This window comes from Pelodiscus sinensis, chromosome 1 (genome assembly GCF_052426305.1).
Source record: "Pelodiscus sinensis isolate ZL-2025 chromosome 1, ASM5242630v1, whole genome shotgun sequence".
NCBI lineage: Eukaryota > Metazoa > Chordata > Testudines > Trionychidae > Pelodiscus > Pelodiscus sinensis.
The window spans coordinates 349,007,866-349,018,483 of record NC_143052.1 but is presented as its reverse complement, the minus strand read 5'-3'; the positions used below and the strand labels follow the sequence as shown (position 1 = coordinate 349,018,483).

General features: G+C 47.5%; 1 protein-coding gene across 4 annotated transcripts in view; it reads left to right on the top strand.

The window, feature by feature from the left end:
- Positions 1–234: 234 nt before the first annotated feature.
- Positions 235–10,618, top strand: part of LOC102463239 (sodium-dependent proline transporter-like) — a 37,982-nt gene continuing 27,598 nt past the window's right edge. For 3 of the 4 annotated variants that reach the window (XM_089775823.1, XM_089775821.1, XM_089775824.1), the window contains exons 1-4: positions 235–485; positions 5,693–5,843; positions 8,089–8,246; positions 10,240–10,378. In XM_089775823.1, the coding sequence (XP_089631949.1) occupies positions 10,292–10,378 (87 nt within the window). In that variant the 5' untranslated portion in view covers positions 235–485; positions 5,693–5,843; positions 8,089–8,246; positions 10,240–10,291. Of the gene's footprint in view, positions 486–5,481; positions 5,564–5,692; positions 5,844–8,088; positions 8,247–10,239; positions 10,379–10,618 lie in introns of those variants that run through there. The other variant, XM_089775822.1, reaches the window with a different exon arrangement.

Below are 10,618 nucleotides of genomic sequence, written 5' to 3'. Positions count from 1 at the left end.
GTGGGGGGGACATGGGGGGAGGGGAAGGGGAGACTCCTTCGTGGGGGGGACATGGGGGGGGGAAGGGGAGACTCCTTCGTGGGGGGGACATGGGGGGGAGACTCCTTCGTGGGGGGGACATGGGGGGGGGAAGGGGAGACTCCTTCGTGGGGGGGACATGGGGGGGAGACTCCTTCGTGGGGGGGACATGGGGGGAGGGGAAGGGGAGACTCCTTCGTGGGGGGACACATGGGGATGGGAAAGGGGAGACGCCTTCATGTTGGGGGAACACGCAGTGGAAGAGGGAGAATCCTACATGGGGGGGTCACATGGGGGAGATCTCTCCCCTTGGGCCAGGCCCTCAGCTCTCAAGCCGTTTGAACAGCCCAAAGGTGGGGCTGGGTTAGTGCCCGCTCCCTTGGGCGAAGGACTCCTCATGCAGGAAAACTGAAGCGCCACGGTGGGTCCCCACCGGTCACCCCACTCGGCGGGGCTCCAGTACTGAGGTAAATCGCTGTGGAGCCGAGAAATTGGGGGCTACCTGGCTGCGCAGTGGTAGGGAAGGCCCTGCTTCGGCTAGTCATGCTGCTGTCAAAGTATTCCCCCTCCCTGCCCAGACTTGTCTATGGAAGGAAACTGACTTCACATGACAGCCTTAGTCATCCTTCCACTCTGATTGAGGTCATCTGGAATAATCCTCCCCGCCCATGTGGACATTCTGTTCTTGAACACAAGTGGTTTAATTCCAGAGTAATTACTCCCAAATAATTGTTTCCAAAGTGCATAATTATTCTGGAATAAAGTCGCTCTTGTCTGGGACTAAAGTGTCCACCTGGGGGAACCGGCGACAGAGCAAAAATAGCTCAGTTTTTTATTTTGTCCTATTTTGAATCTGTAAATGTATCCAGCATAAAGCAATTTCCCACTTCCCCAGTAGATGGCATCATTAGACTATTTTTTCTACCATCCACTTTCCCAGAAAGATACTACCTGTATTATTATTCATCATTTGTATTAGGCTAGTACCTGTTGAAGTGATCTGCCTCTGTCTGCCACTGATCAAGTATGAGCAACCCTGGATATTAGGTGTTGTGCATGCATATAACAAACAAATTATCCTTTACTATATAAGGCCATGTCTATAGTATAAGGACTATAAAAGCAGAGGTACAGGCTGCAGCTATGTTGACATAACCTCATGGTGTAGATCAGTGATGGGGGACCTAGGCTAGTGAGTGGGCTGCATGAAGTGGCCCTCCATCTCAGTGGGCTGCAAGATTGTTGTAGCCAACATAGCAAAACTACCCTAATTGAAACTTTCGTTCCTAGAATTTGTAGGATGTACCAATTGAACTGTAGTGGCACTGTGATAGGCAGAGGGAGCGCACAGCTCTCACGGTCAATATTGTGTGAAATCAGAATGCACCTCACTTCATGTGCCCTTGCTTTACATGCGTGTCACTTGAGTAATACAGGTTGAATCTCTAAAATCCGGGTCTCTGAACCAGTAACATCCATCGTCCGGCAGGACTATGGATATTGCTGGACCAGAGAGCCCTTGCTGGCCAGGTTCAGCAGCGCAGCCTGGGCCGCATGGGCGATCAGTAATGTAGGCAAGGGAAGGCAGAGCCTTCCCAAAATAAGGCTGGGGCCACCGTCAGGAGAGGCAGCCCGGCTTTCCCCACTTGCTGCGGAGGCATCTGGTTGTTGCGCAGCAACCCGGCTTTCCCCACCTTCCCCTGCCTGGCTTTCCCTGTCCGCTGGGGAGGCATCGGTTTGCTGCACGGCAGCCCTTCTTTCCCCGCCCACCAAGGAGAGCCGGGCCGGAGCTGCAGCATGGCAGCCGTGGCTCTCCACATGGCCCAGAAGGATCAAGCTGGGAGTGGTCTGAAGGGGGCAGGGCTGGGGCTTGCCTTCCCCAGCTGGCTTTTCATGCGATGCCTATGCTGGGCTAGGCTGGCAGGGGGGAGTGCAGCCTCAGCGGGGCCAGCACAGTGGGGAGCCCAGCCCCAGTCAGGGTGGCATGGTGGGAGCGTGCAACCTCAGCAGGGGCTGGAGGCAGCAGGACCAAGCAGGGAGTGCAGCTCCTGCCGGTAGCAGAGCCTACAGCTAGGTAGTGATAGAGATGTAGCCGTGTTAGTCTGGGGTAGCTGAAGCAAAATGCAGGACAATGTAGCACTTTAAAGACTAACAAGATGGTTTATTAGATGATGAGCTTTCGTGGGCCAGACCCACTTCCTCAGATCAAATAGTGGTAGGGAGCCCTGAGCTCCCCTGGTCTGGCAAACCCTGTACAGTAGTTTGGACCACTCAGGTCCTGAGGGTGCTGGACTAGGGAGGTCCCCTTGTACTGGCAGAAAAAAAACTACATGGGCGGAAACCAGCAGTCACAGTAAACAAACTCCAGTCATCTGAAGAAATGGGCTGTGCCCACGAAAGCTCATGATCCCATCTACATGTTTTGTTAGTCTATAAAGTGCCACCAGACCATTTGTTGTATTTTAAGTTTAGTAAACAAACTGTCTTGCCACACATACAACCTGGTTTGCCCACCTGTAGTGTAGACACAGCCGACAGTGATATAAGGGTTTTCTTTCCATTGCTAGCACCTGAGCGAGGGCAGCACCTAGCTGTGTCTATACCTGGCAATAGGCCTGAATACCTACATAGCTGCATTATGCAGGTGTGCAGATTTTTCAGCTCCCTGAGCAATGTAGATATGTCAGTGTACATCTGAAGTGTAGAATAGATCTAATAATAAGATGGACAGTTTAAAATAACCAACAGCTGGAGGGGGCTCATGCAATTAATGAGGCTGTTATGATTATGTCTAAGGACTACATAATTAGCAGCAGTCACAGAGCTTCAGCAGCCCATTACTAAGCAGTTAGTAGACACTCCAGTGTTGGTTGGTTTTAATAAGAGATTTAGAAGAGGACAACGTGGTTGCTTTACAGTTTTTCACAGTGTGCTCCTCTCATGCAGAAGAAGCAGCATGGGAGAAAGATTTTTGCAGCTGCATTTTGATTTGCTATGGTGGCTTTGTTTTGGCTGGAGACAAGGGCCAGTGTTTGAGGTGGAAGCTGCTGAACTGTTTTGGTTATCTGTTTACAATGGCTTCTTTATGCAGGTTTAACCTCTCAAATCCGGCACTCTGGTCCGCCAACACCGATAGTCTGGCATGAGCATGGATATTGCTGGACCAAAGAGCCCTGCAGACTGGGAGCGGGAGCCAGCTGGGAGTCCCGTGGTGGCTGGGGAGCCCCAGCTGGGCTAGTGACAGCTAGCTTGGTGATGGCCAGGGAGCCTGGCAGCAGCAGGGCTGACTGAGAACCCCTGGTGGCAGTGGCTCTGGCAGCAGGGTGGGGAGCCCTGGCACAGCCAGTGGCAGGATGGGGAGCCCCACAGCCGGAGGGAGCCTGAGAGTAGGGCCAGCAGGAGAGCTTTGACCTCCCCTGGTCTGACAAACTCCCTAGTTCGGGAGTGCTGAAGTCCCAAGGGTGCTGGACCAGGGAGGTCCCACCGGTATTTATCCTGAATGTAAGGTCACAGAGTTACACCCCACTCACAATAGCAGGGATTGGCCCAATACATAATATTTGCCTTATGCTGCACCTTACCTCCAGAAGACAACATGCTTTTTACTAATTCTGTACAGAAATCACTTCTTCTGCCTTTGAAAGGCAGCCACCTCTGGTGGGGGAAGCAGCAGCTGCTTCGGAGGCTGAGAATGCCCTAATGCAGGGAAAATTAGGCAAGCAGAATGTAATCTAAGTTATAATTTGGCAGGGATAGTGGGACTATCACCACGGTTCTAACAAACATTGCCCAGGAGCGTTAATGTTGGAACCTCAGTCATTTCTTCCAAAAAAAATTGTTTTCCTTCGCTGTGCATTGGGGCATCAGTTCAACAGTGACTCTGAGCACAAATGGCTCACTACTGATTACCTGGCACTGGGATTCTCTTCTCAGGTCTCCCATTTAACGGGAACCCTGCTGAGTTTGTGAGAGTCACTAAGAAAGGCTGCACAAGGTTGCAAGTCTGGAGTGCCCTAGCATCAAGCATGCAAAGAGGGAATTTCTTGGAAGTAATTCAAAACCAGAGCAGATCAGGTCCCATAGTCTGCAGTGCTATAAAATAGTATGTGTCAGAAAGGTTTGCGGAGGGGAGAACAGGCTGGTTCAGCTGGAGCCCGTGCTATGTTCACTGATCTTCCTCCCTGTTGTTTTATTGGGCCTTCTTTGAGTGTCTTACAGCCATGGGCAAGACTGATTTATTTTACTAGAATTTGACAAGCACCCGGTGGGTTAAACTGTGACAGAGGAAACCAGACTTCTCCTAATGGGGTGTGACTGCGGGTAGATCAGAACGATAAACGTTTGAAAAGCTGCACTCTCTGAGATGATTTTGGAAGGAAATTAAGCAACAAAGAACCGGCTTACTGGAAATGTCGTGTTACCCCTTCCTTGGTAGGACAGCTACAGGCAAGAGAGAGCCTCTGTATGAGCAGACACCATAGTTATTCACTTACTGATTTCCAGAGTGAAATGTGTTCAGTCCAGCGGTGAAAGTAACTTAAAATTTCTTACAGGTCCTGTCCTATTGCAACCTGGATCCCTGCCAGCTCTTTCAATAGCTCCCTGTTGGCTTTTGCCACAGCTCAGCCAGCTCTTACCAAAGCTGCGCACCCCCTTGCTTTCACCTCTGGTTCATTCTCAACAGGCTCTTTCTACTTGCCAACCCTTCAGATACAGCCTGGCCATGTGAACAATTGAAATCAGGCTCTTTCTGTAGCGCTCCATTCTCACTTGAACTCAAGGGATTTGGATAATGACCACGGGGGAGGTGGTCTAGAATGGAGATCAATAGTAAGAATGTATTTCTTCCAACAAACAGAACATATGCAACATGACCAGAAGATATACAGAGCCTTCATGCCCTCACTTCTGACAGATCTCACTGGAAATTCTATTTTACTATACCGTTTTATAAACATTCAAGCCTTGGCCAGTAAGAAGAAGGAAGGAAGTGTAGGTTCCTGATTCTCTACAGCTTATTTATTTAGTCCCTGATCCAGGAAAGCACATATTTATATCCAGTTCTGTTAGCAAAACACTTAAGAACCTGCAATGGGACTGTTTAGAATGATCAAGTTTTGCTGTGGAAATCAGTGGCCCTTATACATGTGCAAAAGGGGTGTAAAATTCTACCATTCATTTGGCAGCATTTTTCACGAGAAGAAATTACTACATAGGGCACAGGGTGCTGAGGAATCAGGCTACAGCTACTTTGGGAGTGGGAGAGCCAATCAAATCCTGCTTGCTTTACTCACCAGACTTCAATGGCTCTTCTCACAAGGGTTTGGCCTTTGGGCAGACATGTAATTGTAACCCTGCTATGAAAGATGCTACCAAGTGGAAGTTACTACAGTAGCCTAAGGCAGGTCTCTCTCTTGCTTCATTTCCCTCCCACAAAACAAGTTTGCATGGCCCGCTTCCTTTTTTTCTCCTGGACTCTGTTTAGGTTGTCCTTACACTACAGAGAAGGTGGTGTGTGTATGCCAGCAAAATGGGAGGCAGAAAAGTAATTAAGATGCACAGCTGAATGGGAGATTCTGTGCCGGGGGCTTTTGGATGAACATGTTTTTCAGAGGAAACTTATTTATGTTTTATTAGTTGTATTCTGATGTGTTCCTTTTTCTACATTTTACAGTCTCCCAACCATAGGTGCTGGGACTAGACTTGGATGATATGGACACCCTGCTCTTCAGGATTTTGCTCCACTAAAAAAAGGTTGGAAACTGCAGTGTCCAGAGACAGAACTGTGTGAGATTTCTGCAGAGCTCCTGAAATGCTTCTGAAATGTATGTATGCCCAGCAGGCACAGAGAGAAATGTTCATGGTGTTCTAGCTTTGGCAGTAAAGGGGCAGGGGGTTGCTTGTGGTAGGGAAGCAGGGGCATAGGAGAGATCAGATATTGATATTCACTGCAAAGTGTGGTGTGGAAGAGAGATAAAAACAAGAGCAGAGAGATGAGTGACTGGCAGGAGCCAGAGATTTGATAAGATCCAGAGCCTTTCATGGCTATATCACCCTTCATAGTCCTGTTCCAATGGTAGTTATTGTCTGATAATTGGTTTTGTCAAAAGGAGGTGATGGTCTCAATCCAGTCCCAAACATTCAGGCATTTACATGATAGAAACCACCAATTGCTCTGCTGAAGACTAAAGCTACCTCCTCACTGCTTCTGCCCAGGCAGGAATGGTACTGGAGAAGCTGTGGATGAGAAAAGGCTGTTTCTCTCCAGAGGCTGCCAGGCTGGCACTTTTCACCAGCACTAGAGTCCCACCACATTTTTGAGCAAGAGACTGAAAGTTAACGAGTCATAAGCTCTTTCAGATTGCGAGGTTGGCGGAACCGTGTGTCACACCCAACACTGTTGTTGCTACTCCTGGCCTGTGGCTTTTCCCAGCGGGTGGAGATGCTGCTGAACCTGCAGTACTCTGCTGGCTCCTTGCCTCCCCTGGAGACTTTAACTCGGAGGGGGCAGAGGTCCTACTTGTACTGAAAACAGAATCAATCCCTTTTCCATGTTCTGCATTATCAGTGTTTCCCCTCCCCCTCCCTTGAGATATCCTTACATGTCCTGTCTCACAATGAGCATAATGCAGCACCTTCATCCCCTACTAGTGATGCAGTGATTATTCTTCCAGGGCATTCATTTCTGTGGGAAGTGCTGTAAGTATAACGCAGGCAAACCCTGGGCTACCCATAGGCTAGAGAAGACAATAGCTAAAAGGGTTAAAACTTGGCTTTGAAACACCCATGTTCTGTGAGGTCACTGTTTGAAATCCTGGCACTGTGGCTCAACCCTCAAATAAAATGAGTTCCAGAGACTTTACTGTACAAGACCATAATAACTAGACTTTGGCAGAATTTGATTTTTTTAAATACAGTTTTAATGTTTAAATTTTAAGCGTTTTTATGTTTATCCGTTTAATTTTAGCAGACAGACAACACTATGGGGTTCAGCTTTTTTATCCATTTAAATATGAAAACTATGTGGTCATCAAACAATGGGGGGAGGGTGGTAGCTATTTAATGATAATAGATATTGAGATTCAAAAGTTACAGCTTTATAGTTGAATACAAATTGTCAACAACACGTCAAAGTATACAAAGTAGCTATCCTGCAGTCAAGTTCTACTAAATTTTCAAGCAGTATTTTTCAGACTTTACCTATTTGTAACTTGTTTAATCAATTTGTGCCTGTATGGTGAAATTGACGCTTACCAACATTTACTAATTAAAATCCTGGCCTTCCAAGCCTTAATAAATATCTGAGGTTTTATCTGCTCTGCATGCATCTAGAGCAGTGGTTCCCAAACTTCTTTTCGGCTTCATGCCCCCTTTTGGATTTTTGAGAAACCCTCACGCCCTCCCTCCCCACCCCCAATAGCAGCAAAACTTGTTGAGGAAAAAAAAAGGAAATGACTGGACTGGGACCAAAAAACAAAAATAGCAGCAAAACTTGGGAGGGAGGCTAATGGGGGAGGCTTGGTTGCCTCGCCCCTCCCCCCCAGAATTTCTTCATGCCCCCCCCAGTTTGGGAACCCATGATCTAGAGGATAGGGACCAGCTTTCCAGAGGTGCTGAGCACCTGCGGCTCTCTTTGACTTCAGCTGGCATTGCAGCTGCTCAGCGCCTCTGAGAATGAAACATTATAATACTCTTGTAATTAACCAAACCAATCACTAGAGGTCACTGATTCAAAATGAAAAACAATCCAGAAATTCATTTGTGCTGAGGGAATTAAAATAAAAAATTAAAACTCAAAGAGAAAAGCTAACACTATACAAAAATGAGAGTTGCAATGAGATGTGGAGACATCAAGAGATGGGGAATCCATCATTTCCAAAGGTAGTTTGTTCTGGTGGTTAATCACTCCCACTGTTCAAAATGTGAGATTTATTTCTAATTTGCATTTGCACCAGCAAGCAAATCTTTGGGGTCACTGCATCAACCCAGAGAGAGCAGAAGCTGTCAGGAGCTGAGGCCCAGGACTTCTCAATTTTTATTCTAAACTTTGTTTCCATTTTACTTCAACAGGAAAAAAAATGAGAGAAGAGGAGAGACAACAAATAATTGATGGATGTAATCAGACCTGTTCTGCAGTGCCATCTGCTTTCCCATGGCCACCTCATGCTCTACTCTCTAGTGTAGCTCTGCCCTGCAGCATTTCAGTAGCTCCAGCATTTGGAATGCAGGTAGGTGACTGTAGTGTGCCTTGTAAGCATACACCAGGCCTCGCACAGTTGATTAAAGTTGTGCATAGTCAAATGCAGAGAAGTGTACATTTTAAAAAGGTGGGGTTTTCTTAATGGACAGTTGATGTGGTGTGCATGGGCAATGTACCTCATTCAATGCATGCCATGTCTCCTTCATGGACCCTTTTATGCCTGCCTATCTGGGTGTATACATAATACCCAAGTGGCTAGGAGGATGTGCAGCTTGCAGTGCAGGTCTCACCCAGTAGCTCTTATCTCATTCACTGCCTATCCTATGAAGGACACAATGAGGAGAGTTCTGTAGTTGTACAGGTTGAACCTCTCTAGCCCGGCACCCTCGGAACCTGACTGGTGCTGAACCAGAGAATGTGCCGAACCACGGAAAGTCAATATTGTCTAGCAGTGTTACCAACACTTCCACTGCTTCCTGGACATATAGGGGTAAAGTAGAGCTAATTAACAGCACAGAACAGTGAGAGCCAGGACTGGTGGCTATAAACAAACTTTATGGGACCACAGGATACATGCCCATGATAAGTGGGCATCTGGCTAACTAAAATCATGGCAGACCACGGATGTTATCAGACCAGAGAGTGCCAAACTAGAGAGGTTCCAACCCACAGTGATTTTTGGACCTCCTTCCTGTGGACTTTGTGGGTGTGTCTACACTACCACCCTAGTTCGAACTAGGGTGGTAATGTAGGCAACCGGAGTTGCAAATGAAGCCCGGGATTTGAATTTCCCGGGCTTCATTTGCATATTGCCAGGCGCCGCCATTTTTAAATGTCCGCTAGTGCGGACTCCGTGCCGCCCGGCACAGACTAGGTAGTTCGGATTAGGCTTCCTATTCCAAGCTACTGTTACTCCTCGTTCTGCTTGAGAACTTTAGTAGAGTTTGATTTAAGGATATTTAATTTGTATATGTTGATGTGTGTTGTCAGTGTGTCAGAGTTACAGAGGTTTTAACTTTTTAAATCTCTGCTACTGTCATTCAATAACTGCTGTCTGATATCCTCCTTATAACTTCCCACAGTGGTCAAGATGTAAATACAGACACATTTTAGATGTTTAAAACTAAACATTAATACTATCCATTTAAATTAATACAAACTAAAAATCGAATTCTAAAAATGCAAGTTCAGGTTGCATGGAGATACCCCAAAGTAGAAAATATTTGATACAGTTGACAAATACTTGAACATGTGTTATTTCCCAGTATACAGTGCACACTGTTTTCTACAGCCTTGTAAAGAGCAGTGGGTTAAGCAATGGCCTTTTAGGACACCACCCTCATTCACTGTGTCTTTCGTGGACTTTTGAGCATGCATATATTATTTATCCATGAGATTCTCAATGTTCTTTTAAGACAGTGTTTTTGGTGACATCAGTATGTATCTCAAAGGCAAGGGAAGCTTCGTGTGAGATCATTATAAAGGACTTTGAGACACATTCCTTGGCTCTGGAGATAAGAATAGCAGTACCTGTTGGGCAGCTAAATAAATTCTGCCTGAGAGCTTCTGCCCAGGCTTAAGTCAGCCTTAAAGCTGTAAACCGTTTCAGAGAGCTCCCTGAGACCTGAACTGTTGTGAGCAGGCGATTTAGGAATAGCTCACCTCTCCTGACATAGCCAGGAGGCCAGTCACTTGGGTGAAGGACCACGGGGTGGGGACCCTGTCTCTACATTTCTGCAAAGCACCCCGCTCCTTAAAATCTTCCCAGGCTACAACAGCAATTCAGCCTCCTGCTGGGTGTCATCTTCCTTGTTTCTGTGCCTGCACAGAAAAGGGTGGTGTCTCTTTAAACTTCCCAAGTGCTGCCTTGCCTGCGGGAGGGTGGGTTGTGGTTACTGGGAAGAATCACAGGTGACATGTGAGGCTATGGGGCGGGGCTTCACCTGGCCCTCAGGTAAGAGCGATATGGGCTACAGTTCCCTAATGATGTCTGTATCTCTTCCTCCTTTGCCCGGGCTTAGGCTGTAGGAGGTTCTTCCTCTGCTGGTTCCTTTCCTTCAGCCCCGTCTTGGAATGAGGCTGTTCCCTGAACAATGGTCCACCGAGGGTGTAAGGCAGAGTGACTTCCCGGAGCAGGAAATGCCTGCGACAGTGATGCCGGTGAGTATAGCAGGCATCGGGCTAGGACGCTTTCTCTCTCCCTCTCTAGGTGCCTGGGGATGGCGCTGTGATTCTCTGATTATCCCCAGGCTGGCAGGTTTCTCCCTAGCCCCTGCACCAAAATCATGACTTGGAAGTAGGGAAAGGGGAGCTTTGCAGGCCCCATTCAGCTGGGATCACCCTGGCTGTGTCTAGACTGGCAAGTTTTTCCGCAAAAGCAGCTGCTTTTGCGGAAAAACT